At 47.0% G+C, this 26,642-nt stretch overlaps 1 protein-coding gene across 21 annotated transcripts in view; it reads right to left on the bottom strand.

The window, feature by feature from the left end:
- Positions 1-26,642, bottom strand: part of Dysf (dysferlin) — a 205,312-nt gene that overhangs the window by 163,960 nt on the left and 14,710 nt on the right. For all 21 annotated transcript variants that reach the window (XM_042273544.2, XM_006991530.4, XM_006991528.4 and 18 more), the window contains 2 exons: positions 12,693-12,748; positions 10,980-11,071 (listed from right to left, as the gene is read on the bottom strand). In XM_042273544.2, coding sequence (XP_042129478.1) covers positions 10,980-11,071; positions 12,693-12,748 — 148 coding nt within the window. The remainder of the gene's footprint in view (positions 1-10,979; positions 11,072-12,692; positions 12,749-26,642) is intronic.

Here is a 26,642-nt window from a genome sequence, read left to right as displayed (position 1 = left end):
TGTGTATGTGTGTGTGTGTGTGTGTGTGTAAATGAAGCTTCACAGGCTCAGGGAGAGTGGAATGAGATGTAAACCAAGTTGCTAACAATTGATGCCACAGGGAGAAATGATGAAAAAAGAACTGGCACTTTCCCTTACGCCTCCTTAATAATGGAGCTTGTACACACAAACACACATGTGTGCATGCACACATATGCATACACACAAACACACATGCATGCATGCACACATATGCATACACACAAACATACATGCACACACATATATGCATACACACAAACACACATGCATGCATGCACACACACACATATATGCATACACACAAACACACATGCACGCATGCACATATGCATACACACAAACACACATGCACACACATATACACATACACACTTTTGTGGGGGGGTTAAAATTTATCATATGTGTGTATATTCTTATGTGTGTAAGTACAGACACCTCAGGGCACCTTGTTTTTTAAGACAGGATTTCTCACTAGGACCTGGGACTCCCTAATTAAGTTAGGCAGGCCGGCCATAGAGCCCACTGTCTCTTGTCCCCCAGTGCTGGGATTACAGGCATACACCAACACCGGCCTTTACAGGAGTTCTGGGGACTAAGCTCAGGTGTTCGTGTTGTGCGGCACACACTGTTACCTCCCCAGCCCATTTCTTTTCTTTGAATGAAAGAACACGTTCCCATTTGTTTAAAAAAGCATGTCAAGGCATGCAGAGCGTGCTCACAGGCTGTGGGATTGATGTACATATGTCTGTGTGGCTCCTGTTACAACCAGTGGCCCCCACTCTCAACCTCTTCAGTGTTTCCATCCACGGCAGAATTTTGGTGGACACACTGTCATTCAAACTTCAGCCCAACCTTACACTTCAGTGTCCCAGGCGGTACAAGACTGGGAATCATTGCTAACAGGGGCATTATTAACCCCTCCCCCATTATTTTTTATTCTGTGTGTATGTAGATGTGAGTGCAGGTATCCACAGAAGCCAGAAGAGGGCACCAGATCCCCTGAAACAGGAGTTATAGGTAGTTGTGAGCCACCTGATGTAGGTGTTAGGAATTCAATTCAAGTCTTCTGCTCTTAACCACTGAGTAAGCCCCCTCCCCCTGACCTCCTCCCCCACCATCCCTCATTCTCATGCCATTATGCAGGTCCTGGACTTGCTCCTCCCGGGATGGGACCTTTCAATTCCATCAACATCCTCCAGGTTTGGTGGCAGACACCAGCTGACCCCTTCCTCAGGCACTCTGCCATCTCCTTCACATTCCCATCTCAGAGGACTGTATTCGGATCCCCACGTGGAACCAAGCTCCATGCTGTAGTCTGCACCATTTCCCCAGACAGCCCCTCCTCGATGACTGTGGAACCGGGATACGCACATAACCACATCCCCTTTCTATCTGAGCACATGCAGGACTGTGAAGCAACACCTTCCAAGTTCCCACAGAAGAACAGAGCATGATGGTACCTCTGCCATCTATGAACTAGGATCAGGCAGTCCCTGTTAAAACCACAGCCGCGAAGAGTAACCTTCAACAGAAGTTGGCTGCGCGTCACTCGAGACTTAAACAACTGGACACCAGAAGAGCAGAACAGAGAACAGGGCTGCTCAGCACTAACGCGGGTGGAATACCCATTCTGCAGCAGTGGGTCCCTTACACTTCCCTCAATACATCATGAGAAGTGACAGAACTGGGAAGCATGGTGACCTGCACAAGGCCATGTGGCTAGTTCCTAGTTCTTCTCAAAGTCTTAATATCCACATGGGACCAGGTCATCCAGCCTGGTGTGGCGTGGAGGAGGAGCAGCTGGAGGAGGGATAGGTGAAGGAACATCAGTGTTTAGGGAGGACTTAAGCTGTCTCCTGGGCCCAGCCAGTTACAGGCACCATAACTGGTGCTCAAACCTCAGAAAGGGTGAAGGCAGGCAGGTGTCTGTGTGTGTACCTAGGAGGTCCTCCAGAGCTGCCAGTCATAAAGGCGGTGAGTGGGCATGCCGTTCCCCAGGATGTGCCACTGTGAATATCTCGAGGAAAGGCCACCAAAGGCCATCACACACATTCTGGCTCTTGGGGTAAACCAGGGTCTCTGTCTACACAGCTTCACTAAAAAGCAATGAGGAGACAGTTATGGGGGGCGGGGTGGGGGGTAGAATACCAGATAAAATAAGGGTTCCCCTTAGGGCTGTATTCAAAATAAACAACGAATAATCTTTCAATGTATGTCTGTCCTTGCACTATCTGGAGTGTCTCTTTCAACTGGACGGCCTGTGTGTGTATTGGCTGGTTCTGGCCTCTCTACCTACAGCTGGGACCAGCCACTGAGGTCAGGGTGACCTTGTGCTCTTACCCTCGGGAGATTCTTCTTTCTCTCCTGTGTTTATATTTGCCAAACATTTAAGTAAAAAATACAACTGTGTTGATTTCTCTTGGGAAAGACTTCCCAGGACAAATCAGACCTGTTAATGTGTGGGTCCACACTGTGTTCCTGTAATTACACCACTTTCTTTTCTATTTTGACAACTCTTTAAAATTTGTTAATATTTATTAGGGGATGGGAAAGAGTATGTGTAGGGCAGAGCTTCTCAACCTTCCTGACGCTGCACCCTCATAATACAGTTCCTCATGTTGTGCTGATCCTCAACCATAACATTATTTTTGTTGCTACTTTATAACCGTAATTTGCTACTGTTTTGAATTGTGATGTAACTATCTGATGTGTGACCCCTGAGAAACACTGGTATAGGGATAAGAAGACAACTTATATGGGTTTTCTCCTTTTGCAACATGGGTTCCAGGAATGGAACTCATATCATCAGAGTTGGTGGCAATCGCCTTTACCAGCTGAGCCAGCTCATGCACCAGGGATGGATCCTGATCCCACTGCCAGGGGCCCCTCAAACAGACTGAGCTACACATCTGACTCCCATATGCAGAGGGCCTAGTCCGGTCCCATGCAGGTTCCCCTGCTGTTGGTCTAAAGTTTGTGAGTTCATATGAGGTTGGTTCAGTTGTCTCTGTAGATTTCCAATTTAGCTTCTTTATCATTTTATAGAGACTATTGCACCAATAATTACACACCTAAACAGCACAAGAGTAACCATTTATGTTTATTTTTAGCTAATCAGAAGCCAGAGCAGGGACTGGAGATGTAGGCTCAGTTAATGGAGTACTTGCCTAGCAGACATGAAGCCCTGGGTTCAATCCCAGCATAAACAGAGAAGTAACACAGGCCTGTAACCAGCACTTGGGAGGGAGATTAAAAGTTAAACCTAAGCATAAATAAATAAATAAATAAATAAATAAATAAATAAATAAATAAATAGCAAGAGAAATTCCTTTCTGGGATGGTCTCAGTGCTCTGATGCAGTGGGCCGTCCACCCTGGGTGCCCACTGGCCTCTTCAGCACAACTTCCGGGAGTAAAAGTACAGCAACCACTATGGTTCTTTCTTTTCTTCCTTCCTTCCTTCTTTCTTTTTAACTTTTTTTGTAATTAAAAACATATTTTCATGTAATATATTTGATCATGCTTTTCTCTTCCTCAGTTCCCCTCAGATTCTTCCCACCTTACTCACACACAACTTTGTGTTCTTTTTCTATCTCTCCCTTTAAAAACAAAGAAAGACCAAACAAAAACAGTAACAATAAAATAAAAAAATCCATACACAAATAAACCACTAGAACATAAAAATGAAACCAAAATAAATAAGCAAAAGACTGAAAAGACAAAAAAAAATCCAAACAAAGCAAAATGAGACAAAAAGTCCACAAAAATCCTATACAGTTCATTTTGTGATGCCCAGTTGCTCCTGGGTGTGCGGCCTCTCCTGAGGTGTGGTTAATATACCCCACGAGACCCCACTGGAAATAGTGGATTTCTCCTTTGCCAGTGGGTCGTCTGCAGATGGCCTGTTGGTTGGGAGTGGGAGTTCTCAATTCCTTTCCTAATCCTCACAGTGCAGGGAGAGACAGGGCTCAGACACTGAAGAAACAGCCAGGGGTGGAACATTCTAAAAACCTAGAGCTGCCTGTCTGACATAAGAAGCCACCAACCACAGGGAACTGCTCACATTTAAAACACTTAGCTGAAGTGAAGAACCAGAGTGTGGTGCTGCACACCTGTATTCTCAACATCTGGGAAACAGAGGCAGCAAGACCAAGAGTTCCAAGCCTCCCTGGGCTATGCAGCAAGACAGGGGGAGAGGAGAGAGGAGGAACAAAAACAAGACTTGTGGCAGAGGTGGAGAGAGACAGGCTGTAGATTTCTAGAATTCTGGAAATTGTTTACAATGCACTTCCTGTTTACTTAGGTAATATTATATCCTTCTGGGGTCTTTGATGGAGCTGAAGACTAGATAATCATAATTATAGTTTTCTTTAGTTATGATTAAAGTAAATTATATACGAAACTTTAGACTCACAAAAATAGGATAGATGATAGAGTACTTTCTTTAATTTTGCTAAATACAAGTAGACTAGATATTATAACTATAATTCTTGCTTGATAACTTTTGCTATATATAATTTTACTATATTAAAATGAAAACCTTCCTTTTCGATTATACAGAAAAGGGGAAGTGCTGTGGGATGGTCTTTCTGTACACTGTGAATATGTATTGCTACCACTGGTTAATAAAGAAGCTGCTATAGCCTATGGAAAGGCAGGATAGAGCCAGGTGGGGAATCCAAGCAGAGAGACAAAGAAGGTAGAGTCAGAAGAGACGCTGAGCTCTGCTGAGGGGGCAAAATGTGATGGAACACAAGTAACGCCACGAAGCCACATGGCAAAACACAGATTCATAGAAATGGGTTGAATTAAGCTGTAAGAGCTAGTTAACGATAAGTCTGAGACACAGGCTAAACAGTTTGTAATTAATATAAGCCTCTGTATGTTTACTTGGGACCAAGCAGCTGTGGGGCACAGGAAAACTTCCATGTACAACAGGCTATGCAGGATGAAGGAGGCCTTAGGAGGGTTCTAGATGCAGATAGAAGGAAACAAGGACTCTAGATCTGGTAGAGGGAACAAAGATCAGAGTGGGGAGAGAGAAAGAGATTGGGAGAGGGAAGTCCCACTTAGGGGTAAGAGCTACCTGCTTGGAAGAAGGCCCAGAGAGGACAGTGGTGAATTTACAGAAGATAGCCAGGAATCCAAGGGTGTGGCTGCAACAAGATCCCTTGGGACTTCACTGACAGCAGAGGACTGAGAACAGCAGAAGACAACAGTCACCATTCTCTCTGGACCAGACAATGTGGCTTGGTAGCACTGAGGAGGTGTATTATGGAAACACTCGTTGTACTTGTCTTAGTTACTTTTCTATTGCTGAAAAGACACCATGACCAAAGAGACTTATAAAAGGATGTGTTTAATTCGGAGCTTACAGTTACAGAGAGTTAGAGTCCAGGATCATCATGGTGGGAAGTATAGTAGCAGGCAGGCAGGCATGGTGCTGGAGCAGCAGCTGAGAGCTCACATCTCAATCCACAGGCAGGAGGCAGAGAGAGAGCTAACTGTGGATGGTGTGAGCTTTGGGGACCTCAAATCCCATCTCCAGTAACACACCTCCTCCAACAAGGCCACAAACCCTAATCCTTCCCAAACAGTTCCACCAACTGGGACCAATTATTTAAATTATTTAAAGCCTGTGGGGGGCGGGGGCATTCTTATTCAAACAGTACTGAAACACTAAATTTCCTTGTCCCTCAAAATTTTCATGTCACATGGATGCCCTTGGGACTGCTTAGTATGTTTCCTATCTTAGTCTTAGAACTTTTAATGTTTCTAGGTTTGATTCCTTTCCATTTTTCTTTCCTTCTCGTGTGTGTGTGTGTGTGTGTGTGTGTGTGTGTGTGTGTGTTTTACGCATGTGTGTGCACATGTGTATGTGTGCACTGGTTGGGATGTACCCATGAAGGCCAGATGTTGATTTGGGGTGCTTTCTTCACTCACTCTCTACCTTATTTTTTTTTGAGACGGGGTCTCTCACTGAACCTGGAGCCCCCTGTTTCCGCTAGATTGGCTGGCCAGTGAGTAGCAGAGCCTGCCTCCTGTTCTTGTGCCCCCGGGGAACTGGCATTACAATTGCATGCTCTCATACTCAGATTTTATGTGGGTGCTGGGGAGCTAAACTCAGGTCCTCACGCTTGCACAGGAAGCGCCATCTGAGCCGTCTCCACAGCCTATACAAGCTTTTGAGCACAGTTTTCAGTCTGATCATGAAGGCATCACAGAGTTGCCGTGCAGGAACGCTGCCCCCTCCTGCCGCTTTGGATAGGGTTACCTCAGGCACAGTCAAGCTAGCTGGAGACCACAGACCATTCGCTCTGATCGTTCCCTCACAGAACAGGGTGTTTAGGTAGTTCTGTCCTGCAGGTGTTTACGAACATGGGCTTAAATTTAAACTTAGTCTATTACAATTTCATTTCTAATTGCTAGATAAATGCTTGGAAAAACAACCACAGCCACGTGTTTGTAAGACAGAAAGTCCTGGAAGTGATGACACCTAGTGAACTGGCTATTCTGGACATGGAGGTTTGAGGAACTGCTTCCCAGCATGCTGGCCTGCAGTAACCTGCTCACGTGGAAATTGGTGAGCCAGAGGGCACCAACAGGGACCAGTGGGAGGGTGTACTCACCCTCCCTCTGCAAAACATATGACCCACAGAGCCAGTCAGCCTCTGTGTAGCCCTGAGCTGTCCCCTGGATGTCCAGCCTGGCCCGTGAACCCACCAACACTGCATCCACAGTCTCTGCTCTCCTGCTGCCCCTGGGGTCTCAGACTCCTCCCACGGCTCCTAGGAGAGTACTGAATCCGATCATGAAAATGAAACCTGTGTTTCCTCACGGCCTGCAGTATCCAGGCTGTCCACCTTTGCCTCACTAAACTCTCAACTCCTACGTCATCAGAGGAACTGAATTCTGCAGAGTGCCCAGAGGCCAGCTGCCAGGAGCCTTGGGAGCCTCTGAAATACAGAGATTCCAGAGCTAAGAGAATGACCACACACACCTGCCCTCGGGCTACACACAGCTCCAGCATAGTCTTTGGGAATGTCACCAATCTAATTTTAGAGGCTCTGTTTCCCGTCGGCAGGGATGACGACAGCAGCATCCGACAGAGAAAGAGTTCATCTCACACATCGGGCTCACACAGGGCCAGGAACCTAGCTAAGCTCTGTCCAGGGCCAGCTGCGGGGGCGGGGGGGGGGGTCTCCATTGCCTGGGACCGACCCCATCGCTGCCTTCCCAACAAGGCTGCACCTGTCCCAACTCTAAATTCCCACATGAGCTCACTGCCCTCCACTCCCACACACTGGAACTACTTTCCCCTCCAAATCCTAGCCCTGGGTGACTGCGGGCTCTTCTCCAGAAAGCCTTCCCAGACTGCCCAGAGTTCAGAATTGCTCCCTGCCTGGACTGCTGGTCCACCTTCAAGTTCACTGGTGCCACATGAGGCTCACGGAGGTACCTGCCTTCCACAAAGCATCTAGCTGAGAAGGTAGTGAAGGCCACAGCTTTAGTTAATTTATTATTATTATTATTATTATTATTATTAATTACTGTGTGTATATGAACGTAAGATGTGCTATGGTCAAAGCACAACATCATGAAGTCTTTTTCCACCTCTGTGTGGGCTCCGGGCCATCAGGCTGGAGTGTCAGGGCCCTTACCTAGTGAGCCATTGCTGTGGATATTGCTCTATATAAATAAAACACTGATGGCCAGTGACCAGGCAGGAAGTAGGTTGCCAGGCAGGAAGTAGGTGGGACAAGGAGAGAGGAGAATTCTGGGAAGCGGAAGGCTGAGGGGGGAGACACTGCAGCCACCGCCAGGACAATCAGCATGTAAAATGCCGGTAAGCCACCAGCCACGTGGCAAGGTATAGATTAATAAAAATGGGTTAATTTAAGATAAAAGAACAGTTAGCAAGAAGCCTGCCACGGCCATACAGTTTATAAGTGATATAAGCGTCTGAGTGATTATTTTATACGTGGATTGTGGGACGGCGGGGCTTGGGGAACAAGGAGAGAAGCCCTCCAGCAACAAGCCATCTCAAGAGCTATGGGCCACAGCTTCCTAAACCTTGGGTTAGGTAGCATCTCATAACTAAACGTGAGCATTGGCAAAACACTTAGCAATGGTGAACTTTTCTAAACCCAGCCAGGTATGGCGGGCACACCTTTAATTCTGGCACTCTGGAGGCAGAGGCAGGCAGATCTGTGTGAGTTCAAGGCTAGCCTGCTCTACATAGTGAGTTCCAGGACAGGCAGGGTTATGTAGAGAGATTCTGTCAAAAAAAAAAAAGAAAGAAAGAAAAGAAAAGAAGAGAGAGAGAGAGAGAGAGAGAGAGAGAGAGAGAGAGAGAGAGAGAGAGAGAGAGAGAGAGAGAGAGAAGAGACGGGAAAGGATTTCTAAACTCATCAAAAAAATAATTTGGAATAAAACAGATAGCAGCAATGCTCGCGCATGTCCCTTCAGGAGACCAGCTTCACTGCAGCCTTGGTTCTGAGCACACAGCACGCACACTCTACACTATGCATGCCGTCACGCCAAGCAAGGCCCACAAACACTGCCTCAAACATCTGGGCTTAGGTTCAAGACTGAATGCTAGAGACCCCAGGGTTTCTAAGTGCACATGCAAAGTTTTCTGCTCTTGTAGAAAACCTTAGCTTTTCCTACTGCTTTCTCACTATCATCTTCAGCATGGAAGTGTTGTGGGGTATTCACCAGAAAGCACTGCTCAGACATGGGTGTAAACCAATTGGCCAGCCACTACACTGGGTGTTCAGGATTCCAATGTAGCACCGAGCCTTTCTCAGGAAGAGCTTTTAAGCACAAAAACCATGTTCTGGGTTGACATACTTCAGTTAACAAGAACAGTTAGCCGGAAGCAGAACTACAGAAGCCAAAAGGCAAGGTTAGTACACTTAGAGACTTTCCCAGAACTATGCACTTTGATGGATTAGGTGTTTATTTTCGTTTTGGCAGGTGGTGCTGTCTACATGCTGAGTTTTACAGCCTGAATGGTACTTCCACCATGGAGTCAGTTGTGCTAAGGTCTGGGGCCCTGTTACAGTTAAGTACTAGTTTAGTTTATCTCTAGATTATATTGTGTTCACATGTTTTATTATAATAACTGCTGTATGGGTGGCTGACTTGAATTTCATTTTTAAAATATTAAATTAATTTTGATTTAGGATAGGACTGAATCTCCCAACAATTTCTAAAATGGCCTTAGACAGCCTTCTGCCATTTGTACTAAATGTGTACTAAAGTGAAGTGGCATTCTCAACACTGATGGTTCTAAAATACAAATACCAAAGCCCTCTGCAAGATGCTTCTCTCTGTCCCGCAGGGTCAGATGCTCAGCCAGGAGGGAATTATTCAGGTAAAACTAAAGCACATCTGTGTCAGCATGCAGATTTGCTTTCATCTTCAGTAACTGTAAAATTATATGTAAAACATTATAAAATTTTAAAAAAATCCTTCTTGTTCTCACTGTGTAGCCCTGGCTAGCCTGGAACTTGCTATGTAGACCAGGCTGGCTTCCAACTCACAGAGATCTGCCTGCCTCTGCCTCCCAAGTGCCAGGATTAAAGGCATACACCACCATGTCCAGTTAAAGTAAATTTCTTTATGAGCTATTACCAGTAAATATTTAATTTACCCACTTTACATACTTCTATGCCCAAAGCTGTATGACTGCAAAAGACAAGAGATGCACCCAGTGCCCTCAGCAGCAAGCTGGGCTCCCCACCCTGCAGCATCACTTCAGAGGCACAATGAGAGTGCCCTCTCCTTCCTCAGGGATGCCAGACCATGCACCCAGGGCCAGCTTGAAGCACAGAGAAACAGTAATGGTGTAGTCTTTCTCCACGCTCTGAAGATGTCAAGCTTTGCAGGTGTTTCCCAGCCCGAGGCCCTCCCCGGGTTCTGATCCCTCCTCCTTCCCCACTTCCCCCGCTCCAGGTTCACATAACCAAGGCTCCCTGCCTCAGATGCTGCTGACCTAGTTCCCAAACAAAGGCTCCCCTGTGGGCAGGTCTGGGAGCAGCCAGCCCCTGCTCCTCCGGCCGGATTTCAGTGAACAGCACCAGGCGCTTGAGCCCACCCGACGCAGCTGCACCCTGTTGTGGCCACCAGGGACCACTGACCTCTGTCCTTACCTAAGTCCTGTCACCATAGACCCGCCCAGGCTGTCTCCTGGCCGCTTACGCCCACAGCCAACTGGCCCATCAAGCTTAGGAGGTCTTACCCACCACTCTATTACAAGGCTCGGGATTCCCCCTGACAAGGAAGCCACTCATCACCTACCTAAACGGAGCCTGCTTTTGCCAGTCAGAGTTTGCTTGTGAGGGTTCCCTATTTGTCAACCCGACCAAAAGAGAGAGAGAGAGAGAGAGAGAGAGAGAGAGAGAGAGAGAGAGAGAGAGAGAGAGAGAGAGAGAGAGAGAGAGAGAGCAGTCTGCTATCTGTTATTTCTGTTCTGACTTCAGCACATGGTTCTTACCTCAGGTCCTGCTCCTCCCATGCAGCCCTCCTTCACTGCTCCCTGCTAGAGGCAGCTTCTCCTTGTCTACCCACCTCCTGGGGGGCGTGTAGCTGCCCCCACCAGCCAGGAAGAGGCAAGGAGTCCCCCCTCTCCCAGCGCGAGGCTACAGGGAGAGACAGGGAACCTGCTCCCCACAGCCTGCACTCTGGGACAGAAAACTCCTGGTCACCTGATCCTAGCACACCTTCCCTCCCCTGCAGCCTGTGCTGCTCTCAGGAGCCATGTCAGCCAAGTTCCTGAAGCTACAGCGAGGTTTCGCCCCAGCATCCACCGCTGGATTAGGCCCATGAAAGGCGGTCTTCAGTAAGTAAATGCTGACAGAAAACACTAGCCTTCGGGAGCTGATTCCAGGGTCTATATACATCAAAAATGCACCGGTACCTTCCTGTTCCCAGGTCACCCTTGAGTCCACTTACCTGTTTCTCCCCATCGTCTCATGGTCCTTGACCACCACATGAAGTTCTGAGCTCTGGTCTAGAGGAATACCTTTGAGGTCCCACTCAAAGCCCTGGAAGAAAAGAAGAAAAGGCAACTTAACCTTGGGCCCCAGAGTACTGAGTACTGAGTACAGAGTACCAGAGTACTGAGCAGACATTCAGAATGGTGCTAGGGGATAAGCATGTAGATAGGTGGGTGGGTTGGTGGATGAATGGATGGATAAGTGGATGATGGATGGAAGGATGGATGGATGAATGGATGTTAGGTGGGGGGAGTGGATGATGGATGCTGTGCTGGCTAGTTTTATGTCAACTTGACACGAGCTAGGGTCATTGGAGAGGAACCAGCCTCAGTTGAGAAAATGCCTCCATAAGATCCAGATGTAGGCAAGCCTGTAGGACATTTTCTTAATTACTGATTGATGTGAGAGGGCCCAGTCCATTGTGGGTGATGCCACCCCTGAGTAAGTGGTTCTAGGTTCTATAAGAAAACAGGCTGAGCAAACCATGGGGAGCAAGCCAGTAAGCAGCACCCCTTCTTAGCCTCTGCATCAGCCCCTGCCTCTAGGTTCCTAACTTGATTGAATACTTCTATTGACTTCCTTCAATGATGAACAGTGATGTGGAAGTGTAAGCCAAATAAACCCTGTCCTCCCCAAGTTGCTTTTGGTCATGGTGTTTCATCCCAGCAATAGTAACCCAGACTAGGAAGATGCATAGATGGTTAAGTATGTGGATGGATAGGTGGGTAGGTAAGTGAATTAATGGGTGAGTGGATGTAAGGGTGGGTGAATGAATAGATGGGAGAGATGGAGGGTAGATGCATGGGTAGCTGGATACTTGGATGAGTAGGAGGGTGGTTGGATGCATGGACTATAGGTGGGTAGGTGAGTGGGTAAATGAATAGATAGAATAATGGTTTTGTGGGTGGGTAGATGCATGGATGGGTGGATGGGCTGATGGATAGATAGGTGGATACATGGATGAATGGGTTGATGTATGTATGTATGAATATATACCAGAATTCCAGAGCTTCAGAGGTAATGGTAAGAACTAGAGACAACAAAAAAGAAGAGGAAAGCACATTGCACTAGCCTCCTCTCCCATTTCATCCCAGGACACCAGAACAAAAGCACAGCAGTAAAAATGCCAGGTGGTCCTTCAGGCTCCTTCCACACCAAGTGGGTGGGATGAGTAAGCGATAAGTTAAGGAAGGCCAATCAGAAGCCCTTCAATGCTCCTCAAAGCAAAGATCCAGTCTGAGCCTGACTCTGTCCTCCACTGTGCCTCAGAGGGCCATGGGGAAGGCATCTCTACAGAAAGTTTCCTGAGGGGACAGAACCATGGGAACAAAGGGGGGGGGGGGGGGGACTTGGTTAATCTGGGAAGTGCTATGGAGAGGAGGTAGCTTTGGCCTATGAGAGGGAGAGCAGGCAGGCAGGGGAGGCCTGACTGGCCTGAGCTGAGAAGCAGAGATAAATAAAACAAAACAAAATGAAAACAAATCAAGCATCATCATCGGGCCTCCACATCAGCACACGCTGTGGGTGGGGTCTCAGGATAGAGCTGGATGCCTACCCTTCTGAGAAAGCTGCCTCTTGGGTCAGCCCCCTGCAGAGGCAACAGAGGCAGGGGTGTGGGAAGGCTGTGGGGGGGCAGTGGGAGAGTGGAGGGAGGAAGAAACTAGAGTACCTCATTCCACACAGGGTTCACGCTGTTCTTGATGACTTTGGTTCTCTTCTTCACCCCTGTGGGAGACAAAGAAGGGAGAGTGGAGACACATCCCACTGCAACCCATCCACCCTGCCGGGTTCATCTGCAGAGACCACCCCGCACCCCACACCCCGCACCCCACACCCCACATCCCCCTTTGGACTCAGCTCCAAAGGAAAGTTCATGAAGCCAGCAAGGCCTCTGAACACTGCCGAGGAATGCCCAATGGCTGTCGTGCTTCTCTGTTAGCTTTGGGGGCCACTTAGCAACAGTGTGGCAGAAGGACATTTTTGAAAGAAAATGTTCCACTGGCAGGCATGGTAGTGTGTGTCTGTAATCCCAGCACTTGGGAAGCAGACACAGGTGGACTTCTGTGAGTTTAAGGCCAGCCTGGTCTATAGAGAGCGTTCCAGGCCAGCCAGGATACTGCCTCAAAAAAAGAGGAAGAAGTGAGGGGGGGAGAGAGGAGAAAGAGGAGGGGGAGGCAGAAGAAGAGGAGGAGGAGAAAGATAAGAAAATGTCTGAGCTGACTTCTCATGGGTTAGGTCATCATGGCCATTGTCATTCTCAGCCCTCTGTTCGCCCCGCTCCTCTGCCCTCTGCCCCCATCTACGCTGCAGGTTAACCCAGGCCCCACTGGATTAGGCAAGCATGCTGCCACTGAACCACCTCTCCAGCCCCTTGGTGACTTTCCAGACCTCTTGTGAAAATGAACACTTAGGGCTGGTGACCTAGCTCAATAGGTAGAGGCCCTGGGCTTAGTCCCAAGTACTACGTACACTAGCTGTGGTGGTCTACTAGTGCTCAGGACCTGGAGGTAAGAGGACCAGCAGTTCAAGGCCAGCCTTAGCTACATAGTGAGTTTGAGGCTAGCCTGGGCTACCTGGCAGACTGTCTCAGACAATTTTTTTAAATGATAAAAATAAAATTAATAAACAAACATGAATAATGTTCCAAGAAAATATTCAATTTCTCTTTTAAAAATACAAATTGCATTATTGCATTTACACAAAATGTCCAGAGCAAGCAAATCCATAGATTAGTGGTTTCTGGGGGTAGAGTATGGAGGAGGGGAACTGGGAGTAATTAATAGCTATGAGTTTGAGGGACAATGTTCTGGGATTAGATAATTGATTATAATATTTAAACTAAAATCACCAAGTGTGCTCCTTTGTTTGTTCTGTGATACTAGGGATTGATTCCAGGGTTGAACTAATGCTAGGCAAGCACTCTATTTTGTAATTTTGAGACAAGATCTCATTTAGTGCCTTAGGCTGACCTTGAACTCCCTCTAGAACTTTAGATCCTCTTGTCTCAGCCTCCTAAGTAGCTGGGATTACAGATCTATGCCACCTGGCCCAGCTTAACTGGTTAGAATGATGGATTCAATTGTTTGTGAATTTTACCTGGGGTTAATACATACATACATACATACATACATAAAATAAAATAAAAAAAACTTGCTGTCCCCTCTGAGACCTAGAAAGGGCTTATGGGGAAAAAAGAAGACGCAAATAACCCTATCTGGCTCATGAAGCAGGAGGAAAGCATGTGGCTTTGGAGTAGACATCTAGAAGAACTAACCCTGTGATGTCTGAGAGCTGACCCGTGTGACTGTAGGTGGCAGGCAATGGCAGCTCTTATGGAGCAGGGAACACAAAGGCCTACTATCCCTACGAGCCTTGAAGGAAAGACCGTGCAGAAGACGCCCAGGGAAAACTGCTTCTAGGGCTGGACGCTAGACTATGTGGGCAGACTGGGTTCCTAACAAAGCTGGGCCTGGTGTGCAGCCCCGGTCTCTGCTGGGGCAGGCAGGTCTGCTCCTCTCAGGGTGATCCCCAGAAAGGGGCCACAGTGGGTTGACAATATCAGAGTGAGGAGGGTCCCACCAAGGGTACTAAGCTACAGGCCTCCCTCCCACAAAGACATACGGAACTACAGAGAACAGCAGCTAGGGAGAGACAGGCCAGAGGAGCTGATGGAGCGAGGCATGGCCACTCTGTTCAGACAGGGGCATGGACAGCTGCCCCACTTTCCTGGGCAGCATCCAGAATGGTGTCTGACTACACAAAAGGGGAAGAAAGAAACCAGCCAAGGAACCCTGGGCTCACTCAGGCCTTCAGCCCTTCCCGTACAACCCACAAGATTCTCTGTTGAGAAGCCTGTGGTCTCCACCGGACCACATGGACCACGAAATCTCCTCAAAGACCCAAAAGTGTGTTCCTGGAGCTGGAGCCCTGAGTCCTCCAGAGTTGAGCTGTGTCTGGGCTTAGCCAGTCTCCTGGGGATTGCGGAAGAGGGTGAGCCTCTGGCTCCCCTCCCTCCTGGTTGTAAACCACTGAGGTTGGGAGGTAGGTGAGCTCTGTCGATGCACAAAGCATGACCAGACAGTTCTTGTTCAATCTGAGGCTTCTGGGTCCCAGAATGTCATTCTTCCCAGTTACTGAGGATCTCAAAGAGCTTTCATTTAGAAACTGAAACTGAAGGGGTTCAAATATTATTTAGTAATCATGACTGAGCATGACTGTCATCCTAGCACCCGGGAGGCAGAAAGATCAGGACTTCAAAACAGCCCGGGCCTGTCTCAAAGCAAAATTGATAATCAACTTAATAGTGGTAAGGGGCTAAAGAGATGGCTCAGCAGTTAAAAATCATGTACCGCTCTTCCAGAGGACCCAAGTTCTGTTCCCAGAACCCACATCAGGCAGCTCACAACCACCTGCAACTCCAGCTCCAGAGAATATGATGCCCCCTTCTGGTCAGTAAGCACAACTGCATTGGACATGCATGTACTCCCATACAGACACACCTGAGAAACACATACTCAAAATTAATGAAAATAGGGGCTGGAGAGATGGCTCAGAGGTGAAGAGCAATGGCTGCTCTTCCAGAGGTCCTGAGTTCAATTCCCAGCAACCACATGGCTCACCACCATCTATAATGAGATCTGGTGCCCTCTTGTGACATGCAGACAGAACACTGTGTACATAATAAATAAATGAATCTTTTTTAAAAAATCTGAAAATAATAAGAAAAAAATATTTAAGGCAGGTAGTGGTTGTGCACACCTTTAATCACAGCACTTGGGAGGCAGAGGCAAGTGAGGCCAGCCTGAGTACATGGACATAAAGAATATATAGTAGGTGAGAGCTTGAGAGATGGCTCAGTAGTTAAGAGCACTCACTGCTCTTACAAAGGACCTGAGTTCGGTTCCCAACACCCACATGGCAGCTCACAAACATTTTTAACTCCAGTTCCAGGGGATCCAACACCCTATCTGGCCTCTGCAGGCATCAGTTGCATGTATGGTATACTTACATACATGCAGGCAAAGAGTCAGTCACATAAAATAAAAAAAACAAATACCAAAAAAACAAAAGGATACAGTAGACATCTACATGCGAGCGTCAAGGCCTTGAGTGATGTCAAGGGCCAGCAGTTTCAGCTTCCCCGACATGAAAGAAAGCAGCAGGGCAAATGTCACCTCGGTGAAAAGGGTGAGCTGTTTAATGTTGCAGTGGATGTTGTTTTGACTTTGTCAATTGACTCCAAGAGTCTTGGGAAATTCATTAAGATTTCAGCCTCACTTTGCTCGTTTGTAAGAGCATGGTGATAACTCTACAAAAAATTAAGTAAGATAGCGTATATGAGGTACCCAGCTGCCCTCAAGCTCATCAAAGCTTCATTTGCCCCCTTCCCCACCCTCCCTTCTGTAGCTACTCTGATGCACCTATCCAAGTCTACGAACTCTCTAGTAGCATCCCATTGGTCACTCCTCAGACAAACCCCCCTGCTGTGGGATGGTCTGTATGTCAAATTACTCTGATTGGTCAATAAATAAAACACTGATTGGCCAGTGACTAGGCAGGAAGTATAGGCGGGACTAACAGAGAGGAGAAAAGAAAGAACAGGAAGGCAGGGGGAGTTACTGTCAGCCGCTGCCATGACAAGCCGCATGTGAGGACACCGGTAAGCCACAAGCCATGTGGCAAGGTATAGATTTATGGAAATGGATTAATTTAAGCTGTAAGAACAGTTAGCAAGAAGCCTGCCACGGCCATACAGTTTGTATGCAATATAAAGTCTCTGTGTTTACTAGATTGGGTCTGAGTGGCTGTGGGACTGGCAGGTGACAAAGATTTGCCCTGACTGTGGGCAAGGCAGGAAAACTCTAACTACATGCCCCCATGCCCATGTCAGAGATAGTTCTTCTCTGGGGCTCCCAAGACAGCTGGGACCTCAGGCCAGGGTAGCAGCTCACAGTGTTCTTCTCTATCCATATTGTAGTGATTTAAATAGGTATGGCCCCCATAGACTCATGTGTTTGAATGCTTGACCCACAGAGAGTGACACTATTAGGAGGAGTGGCCTTGTTGTAGTAGGTGTGGCCTTGCTGGAGGAAGTGTCACTGTGGGGGTGGGTGCTGTGGGACATTGTTCTGTATGCTGTGAATATGTGTTGCTCTGATTTGGTTGATAAATAAAATGCTGATTGGCCAGTAGCCAGGCAGGAAGTATAGGCAGGATAAGCAGACAAGGGGAATTCTGGGAAGAGGAAGGCTGAGTCGGGAGACGCCAGCCTGCTGTCCAAGGAAGCAGCATGTAATGGCACACAGGTAAAGCCATGGAACATGTGACAACATATACATTAACAGAAATGGGTTTAAGTGCAAGAGCTAGTCAGCAGTTAGCCTGAGCTAATGGCCAAGCAGTTATAAATAATATTAAGCTTCTGGGTGTTCATTTGGGTCTGAGTGGCCGCGGGACTGTGGGACCACAGGAGCCGGGTGGGACCAGGAAAACTTCAGCTACAGGTGGACTTTGAGGTCTCAGAAGTTTAAGTCAGCTCAGTCCCTGCTGCCTGTGGATCAAGATGTAGAACTCTCAGCTCCTCCAGCACCATGCCTGGCTACATGCCACCACCATGTGTCCCGCCATGATGATAATGGACTAAACCTCTTAACTATAAGCAAGTCCTAATTAAATGTTTTCCTTTATAAGAGTTGCGGTGGTCATGGTGTCTCTTCACAGCACTAAAAGCCTAACTCAGACACTTACGTTGGTGCACTGACTAGGCTGTGAATTTTCAGAGGGCAGACACCACACCTCTTCATATTACCAACCCCAGTTCAAAATGAGGTGCCTTAGTAATTGGAAATTAAGTGACCAGACCCTTTCTGAAGTTGCTGTGAGTTAACTTCCTCAGCAAGGAACAGAGGCAGTGTTCTGGAGGACACCATAGCCTTCCGTACTGGCATGGGACAGTGCAGGTGATTGGAGAGGTCAAAGGAGGCAACATGTGTTGCTGGAGGGCTTCTCTCCAGGTTCCCCAAGCCCCGCAGTCCCACAATCCACTTATAAAATAATCACTCAGACGCTTGTATCACTTATAAACTGTATGGCCGTGGCAGGCTTCTTGTTAACTGTTCTTATATCTTAAATTAACCCATTTTTATAAATCTATAGCTTGCCACGTGGCTGGTGGCTTACCGGCTTCTTTACATGCTCTTCTCCTGGCGGTGGCTGCAGTGTCTCTCCCCCCTTCTTCCTGTTTCCCCAATTCTCCTCTCTCTTTGTCCCGCCTATACTTCCTGCCTGGTCACTGGCCATCAGTGTTTTATTTACATAGAGTAATATCCACAGCAAACATGGGGTCAGAGGCAGGCTAGAAAGGGCACCAGTTGTCTTCTCCGGGTTGGCCTAGGCCTGCCCTGGGTAGACCACTGGGTCTTTTTTTTTTTTTTTTTTTTTTTTTTTTTTTTTTTTGGCTCCATGTTGCTGTGGCTCCCAAGGGAGTTGGGAGTCACTTGATAAGGACCCCTAGGGGCTATAAAGACAGTTCAGGTAAATCATTTGTCACATGAGCCTAGAGACATGAGTGTGGACCTCCCAGCACCACAGGAAAAGCTGGACACAGTGATGTCCTCCCCAGTGCCCCTAACCAGGAGATGAATGATGGAGACAAGAGACCTGCCAGCAAACAAGACAGACCCTGTCCCAAACAAGGTGGAAAGTGAGGACTGACACCTGATGTCCTCTGACATCTACAGGCATGCGGCATCGTGGCCTTAAAGAGCTTGGCACCTGCAAGGCCTCAGCTCCCCAGCAGTGCACTGATCTACGTCTACTGCAGGGTTTTGAGGGGGCAGGAGATGAAGGCTAAGTGTCCACTTCCCCTCCCCTACGGAGGATCTGCTTCCTGCGGCCTCCAGAAGGAACATGGAACATTCCACAGGCTGCTCTTCTTGAGTGGCCCACTAAGAAACTCATTTCCTGGTCCTCTCTGCTAACATAATTAGGCAATATGCGTGACAGCCCCGGGCTAAGTGTCTTTAAACCAGTTTCTACTTCCTGTATTCCCTGGAGATAAGGCAACAGAGGACTTAGGGGATTTTACAAAGTCCTGACTAGAAGAGCCTCCCGGTGAGCTTGGGAGGGGCCACTTGGGGGACGACAACCTCAAAGAAGAATAAGGAGATATTGAGGCTCAGTCATAAAGTGAGCTGCACAAACATGAACTGAGTTCTAGTCACAGAACACACGTAAAAAGCCAGGTACGGCAGCACGCGGTGGTAAACCAGTGCTGGGGAAACAGAGACGGAACTCCCTGGGCTTGCCGGCCAGCCAGCCTAAGGGAATCGGGGAGTCCCAGGTGCTAGTCAGAGAGCCTGTCTCCAAAAACAAGACGAAAAGTTCCTGAGGTCCAAGGCTGAATCTAAGACTAACACATGTGGGCGGGCACGTGGGTGTGTGCGTGTGCGTGTGCGTGTGCGTGTGCGTGTGCGTGTGCGTGTGCGTGTGCGTGTGCGTGTGTGTGTGTGTGTGTGTTTGTATACACAGTATGCATAGAAATTTAAACTTTCTTTTTTAAAGGAAAGAAACATTGACTGGCTCATCTTGTGGCTTACAGGTACCAAAGGAAGGGCGAGCAGACACCCTCACTAATCCTGTGCCTGGCTGTTGATTCTGGCCTTGGGAGATGTGGCTTTTCATCTAACAAACTCCAAAGTGCACAGCTCCTGTTGGGGGATGAGGGGATGTAGGAGCTCCACAGATGCTCTGAGGATCCACAACAGCTGTAGGGAAGCCTGGGCTTCATCCAGACAGCATAGCTCTGCTAAACACACACACCACACACACACACACACACACACACACACACACACACACATGCACATGCACACACATGTACACATACACAAAGAAGGAGGAGAAGGAAGGGATGGAGGGAGGGAGGGAGGGAAGAAGGAAGGAAGGAAGGAAGGAAGGAAATGTGTGATTCTGGGTGCAGGGTACCTGGACTGGTCAAGATCACAGAGGCAGAGAACGATGGTTGGGGATCGAGAACTGAAGTGTTTTCTGAGCGTGGAGCTCTGGAAAGTGTTCTAGAGATGGAAGGTAGTACCAACTGCACAGCTAAATGAATGGGGTTTTGTTGTTTCGTTGGGGTTTAGTTTTTGTTTGTGGGTAGATTTTGCTGTTTGTTTGGAGGGGGTGTATACTAAGGAAGAAACACACTATACCCCTGAGCTACACTCCAAAACCCATGAATGTGCTTAATACCATGCTGACTTTGAACTCACAGAGATCAGCCTGCCTCTGCTGAGTGCTGAGATTAAGGAATGTGCCTCCACACCCAGGCCATGACTATATTTAATACCACCAAAGTTAACACTTAAAATCGGTTAAGATGATACACTTAAACGGGCATGATAGCACACGTCTGTAATCCCAGAATTTAGGAAGCAAAGGCAGGAAGTTTACTGTAAATTCCAAGTTAACCTGATCTACATAGCAAGTTCTAGGCCAGCCAGGCCTACATAGCTAGACCTTGCCCCCACCCCACCCCCAAAGGAAAAGAAAGAGGTAGACATTATATAATATGTATCTTATCACCATCTTTCTAAAGTCCTTGGGGAAGGCCTGGGGGCTGCTGGCCAGGGTCAGGGTGGACAGGGGGAGGAGGGAAGGTTCGGACTCAGAGAACACATGGGTGGCTGCTGAGAGCCCCCCTAGAGAGAAAGCAGAAGCAGCAAGGAGTTGGGTATGTGGACATGAGGACTGTACTGGTTCATAATGACTGCCAACCGACAGGATCGAGAATCCCCCTGGGTCCAAACTCTGGGCATGTCTGTGAGTGTTTTTTGGTTAGGCTGATTGAGGAAGACCTGCCCTCACTGCCAAACTGGATAAAACAGAGATGGCTAGCTCAACACCAGCTTTTCTATCTCTCTCTACTTCCTGACTTCTGATCCAGTGCGGCCAACCGCCCCAAGGCCTGTGGCCATGACTTCTCTGCTGTGATGGATTATAGCCTCAAGCCATGAGCCAAAACTTCCTTAAGCCAGCTGCCAAGTGTCTTGATGCAGCAACAAGACAATGCACTAATGCAGAGGTGGGCGGTGGCTGCATCTGCCCCGGAGCCAGGTGGCAGAACTTCCTGGCTCAGAGGCTACAGAGCTTCTAATACCACGGCAGTCTCTTGTTCACCCCGCAAATATACGTTGTGGGCTTGCTACATGCCAGTGTTCTCCTCACCCCAATTTCCACTAGTCACAAGTCAAAGAAGACAACAGGAATCCCAGTGTCAGCAGACCACTGACAACAGAGGAGAAAAAGACAAGCTTGAACCTGATGAGGGACAGCCGTGCCCTGTTCCAAGACCTACATGACTGTCACCCACCTCACCAGCAAAGCACTGCCCTTCCCACCTTCAGTCACCCCTCCTCATGTGGCTAACCCTGGCTGGAACCACACAGCTCAGGAAAGAGATCCGGAAGAAGCCCGAGTGATGGTTACGATGGCTGCCATGGAGTACGTTTAGAAAGAGGTTGCTCTTCAAACTAAGATTTCCACTTGGAACTGGAGAAGATACTCTCATACAAATTTTCTTGTTGTTGCTTCTTTAAGACAGTCTCATCTAGTCCAGGCTGGCTTTGAACTTACTATGTGGAGGCTGGCCTTGAACGCCTATGTTGCCTCTGCCTCCCAAGTGCTTAGATTATAAGCAAGCTCCACCCCACTCGGCTCTATGCAATTTTTGTCAATTAAGGAAACAAGCACGGGGCTGGAGAAATGGCTCAGCGGTTAAGGACATTGGTTCTCCTCCAGAAGACATGGGTTTGATTCTTAACACTCACATGGTGGCTCACAACACCTGTAACTCCAATTTCAGGGGGTCCAATGCCTCCCTCTGACCTCCACGGACACTATGCATACATATGATTTACAGACATACTTGTAGGTAAAACACACACATAAACATTTCTTTAATTAACTGAAGCACCTATGGCAAAATGTTACTACCCTTAACACATAAAGACTACTTGTAACTAGCTAAAAAAACAAATACTACCCATCTCCAAAATGGGCAAATTGAAAGGTAATTCAATAGCAAACAGATGTTAATAGTTAATCTTGAAATATCATTACTATTACTTTTTAAGACAGGCTTTCAGGTAACCCAGCTGACCTTGAACTAACTCTCTATGCAGGCTAGAATGACCCTGAACTTCTGATCCTCCTGCCTCCACACTCAAATCTGGGATTATGAGTCTGAACCACCACTCCTGATTTTATGCAGTGATTGTGTGGGTATGGAACCCTGGACCTCAGGGACGCTAGGCAAATACTTCACCACCTAAGTTATCTCCCCCAGCCAACAAGTTTCGTTTGAACCTTAAAAGATAGTCAGATGTTTGCATGATCTTGAGAAAATACACCCTCAAACATGGCTGATAGAAGGTAGTGACGGCGGATCTCAGCAAAGCCTCAGATGTGGCCACAGCAGTGCTGTTTCTGGAACTCACCCAAGGAAAGAAGGCAGTTAACACATAGGCAAAGACTTCAAGTCAGCAGTATAATTTAAAAATTGGATATAAATATTTTTAATGTGGTACAGAGCCAGGCATAGTAAGACATGCCTAGAACTACCAGCAATGGAGAAACTGAGGCAGAAGACTCTTGAGAGTTCAAGCCCAGCCTGGGCTGCATAGCAAGACCCTGTCTCAAAAAGAAAGAAAAAAGAGTGATATGATCTAAGTGCTCATCAAAAGAGAATTGACTGATTAATCATTGTGCATCCACCAAATAAAACACTCTACAGACTTTCTAAAGAGCTATGTAGAAGAATGAGAACCAACACAGAAAGTATCCTTGGCTTATTTCTGTTGTTATGTTTTTATTACTTATTTTTTAGTTTAAAATATATTTTGGTAGGAACTGGAGAGATGGCTGAGCAGTTAAGAGCACCCACATGGCTCACAACTGTCTATAACTCCAGTTCTAGGGGATCCAACAACCTCACGCAGACATGCATGCAAGCAAAATACCAATGCACATAAAATAGAAATAAATAAATTTAGAATATAGATTTTTTTACACACAGTGTATTTTGTTTATGGTTTTCACTCCCCCAAGCCCTCCCAGATCCTCCACACTTTCCAACCCACCTGTTCTGGCTAGTTTGATGTCAACTTGACACAAACTAGAGTTATCTGAAAGGAGGAAATCTCAATTGAGAAATGTCTCCATAACATCCAGCTATAGGGCATTTTCTTAATTAATGATTGATGAGGGGAGGAACCAGGACATGGTAGGTAGTGCATCCTGTGCTGATGGTCCTGGGTTCTATCAGAAAGCAGCCTGCATGTGGTCAATTTTTGAGAAGGTTCCATGGGGTGCTGAGAAGAAGGTATATTCTTTTGTGTTAGGATGGAATATTCTGTAGATATCTATTAGGTCCATTTGAGTCATAACATCTGTTAGGTCCTTTATTTCTTTGTTAAGTTTCAGTCTGGTAGATCTATCTTTTGGTGAGAGTGGTGTGTTAAAATCTCCCACTACTAATGTGTGGGGTTTGATGTGCGTTTTAAACTTTAGTAGTGTTTCTTTTATGAATGTGGGTGCTTTTGTATTTGGAGCATAAATGTTTAGAATCGAGACTTCACAATATATAAAGAACTCAAGAAACTAGACATCAAAGCACTGAACAGTCCAATTAAAAAATGGGCTAAAGAGCTAAACAGAGAATTCACAAAACAAGAACTACAAATGGCTGAAAGACATTTAAAGAAATGCTCAACATCCTTAATCATCAGAGAAATGCAAATCAAAACGACTCTGAGATACCACCTTACACCTGTTAGAATGGCTAAGATCAAAAACACCAATGACAACCAATGTTGGAGAGGATGTGGAGCAAAGGGAACACTCCTCCACTGTTGGTGGGAATGTAAACTTGTACAACCACTATGGAAATCAGTATGGCGGTTTCTCAGAAAATTAGGAATCGAACTACCTCAAGACCCAGCCATCCCACTCTTGGGCATATACCCAAAGAATGCTGATTCATACCATAAAGATACATGCTCAGCTATGTTCATAGCAACACTATTTGTAATAGCCAGAACCTGGAAACAACCTAGATGCCCATCAACGGAAGAATGGATGAAAAAAATGTGGTACATATACACAATGGAGTACTACTCAGCAGAGAAAAACAATGAAAGCATGAAATTTGCAGGCAAATGGATGGAACTAGAAAAAATCATCCTGAGTGAGGTAACCCAAACCCAGAAAGACAGTTATGGTATGTACTCACTCATTGGTGGATTCTAGATATAAAATGAACAATCAGACCAGCCGGGCGGTGGTGGCGCACGCCTTTAATCCCAGCACTCGGGAGGCAGAGCCAGGTGGATCTCTGTGAGTTTGAGGCCAGCCTGGACTACCAAGTGAGTCCCAGGAGAGGCGCAAAGCTACACAGAGAAACCCTGTCTCGAAAAACCAAAAAAAAAAAAAAAAAAATGAACAATCAGACCACAACCCATAGAACCATAGAGGCTATATATATAGCATGGAGGTCCCTAGGACGACTGTGGCATATAATAAATTTCAGTTTTACTCAATTATTGAAAAAAAATAGCCAAATGAATGGAAACACATGAACTATGAACCAAAGACTGAGGGGCTCCCAGCTGGATCAGGCCCTCTGAATAGGTGAGACAGTTGATTGGCTTGATCAGTTTGGGAGGCATCTAGGCAGTGGGACCAAGTCCTGTGCTCATTCCATGAGTTGGCTGTTTGAAACCAGGAACTTATGCAGGGACACTTGGCTCAGTCTGGGAGGAAGGGACTGGACCTCCCTGGACTGAGTCTACCAAGTCGATCACAGTCCTCGGGGGAGGACTTGTCCTGGAGGAGGTGGGAATGGAGGGTGGGCTGGGGGTAAGGGGAGGGCGTGGGAGGGGGGAGAATAGGGGAACCCATGGCTGATATGTAGAACTGAATGGTATTGTAAAATAAAAAATATATATCACAAAAAAAAAAAAAAAAAGAAAGCAGCCTGACTAGCCATGAGGAGCAAACCAGTAAGCAGCACTCCTCCATGGCCTCTGTATCATCTGCTGTCTCCAGGATCCTACTCTGTTTGAGTTCCTGTCCTGACTTTCTTCAATGATAAACAGCAATATGGAAGTGTAAGCCAAATAAACCCTGTCCTCCCCAACTTGCTTTTTTCATCAAGGTGTTTAATCGCAGCAGTAGAAACCCTATGACACCACCCAAACCCACACCCCTTCTTTCTCTCCCTCATAATAAAATAAACAGGCATCTAAAAAGCAAAAAAAAATAAGATAAAATAAAAACAAACCAGGAGCCGGGCAGTGGTGGTGCTTTAATCCCAGCACTCAGGAGGCAGAGGCAGGTGGATCTCTGTGAGTTTGGTCTACAGAGTGAGTTCCAGGAAAGGCACAAAGCTACACAGAGAAACCCTGTCTCAAAAAAAAAAAAAAAAAAAAAAAAAAAAAAAAAAAAAAAAAAAAAAAAAAAAGGACAAAACAAACAAACAGGAAAAAAAAAGAATCAAAACACATAAGAAACACGTATAGATGCAGAGACTCACATACTTGTACACACAGAACTCCCATAAAAAAACACAAAACTGGAAACCATAATACATAAGCAAAAGACCTGTAAGGTTATATATTTTATATTTATATATATAATCCCCAGATAAAGCATTATCAGAAAAAATTTTTAAAAAAAAAAAAACCTCAAAAAATACCACTGAATTCATTTCAGTGCTGAAATGTCAGCTGGGCCTAGGGCCTGCCCTTAAGTGTGGTCTGTATACACAGTGACACTCCACTGGAGAAAACTCATTTTTCCTTTGTGAGTGGTTATCAGTTGGAGACAACTTCTGGATTAGGGATGGGGGCTCATGCCCACTTCCCTTCTAGTACTGGGAATCCACCTGGCTTAGACCTCTGCAGGCCCTATGCATGCTGCCTTGGCTTATTTTTGAATATGCAAACTTTCAGGGGTCCTCTCCAGAGGAAGGCAGGGAGTCTGGGGAATTCTGGTGGAGGGCAGAGATAGCCAGTCTATGCCTGGACCTGGATGACATTGCAAGGTGTCCCGTCATGGTGTATCCATCGCAGCAGAATTTCTGCACCCTGCACTGTTAATATACGGGGCCCCACAAATCCTCGCCATGAGCTCTGTGGAGCCTGCGTCCCATATCCTGGGCTGTTGAGCAGCATTGCTGGCCTCTGAGCACTGCATTCCAGCAGCCACCTGCTCCCCCAGGAATGTCAACCCTAAGTGTCTCCAGACATTGACACAGGTTCCCTAAGGGACCACATCAGCTCAGTGGCCCTCCAGTCCATCTCCCCTGACAGGTGAGGCAGAAGTACTCCCTGGGGACAGATTATCCTATAAGAACCCCAGACTCTAGCCTGGGAGACAGAGGGGGAGGGGGAGAGGGGATGCAATGAGCAAACAAGGGAGGGGCAGGGAAGGGGAGTAAGGCCCCCTGGGTTCCTGGCCAGGAATTCCCCAGGTAGGGGATGTGGCAAATTTAGGAACATTTGAACTCCAAAGCACCAGGTACTGATTTTGTCCTGGGATGCATCTCCAGTGAATGAAA

The sequence above is a fragment of the Peromyscus maniculatus genome, chromosome 3 (assembly GCF_049852395.1).
Source record: "Peromyscus maniculatus bairdii isolate BWxNUB_F1_BW_parent chromosome 3, HU_Pman_BW_mat_3.1, whole genome shotgun sequence".
In the NCBI taxonomy this organism is placed as follows: domain Eukaryota; kingdom Metazoa; phylum Chordata; class Mammalia; order Rodentia; family Cricetidae; genus Peromyscus; species Peromyscus maniculatus.
Note: the sequence above shows the minus strand (reverse complement) of the source record. Positions and strands in the feature narration are given on the sequence as shown.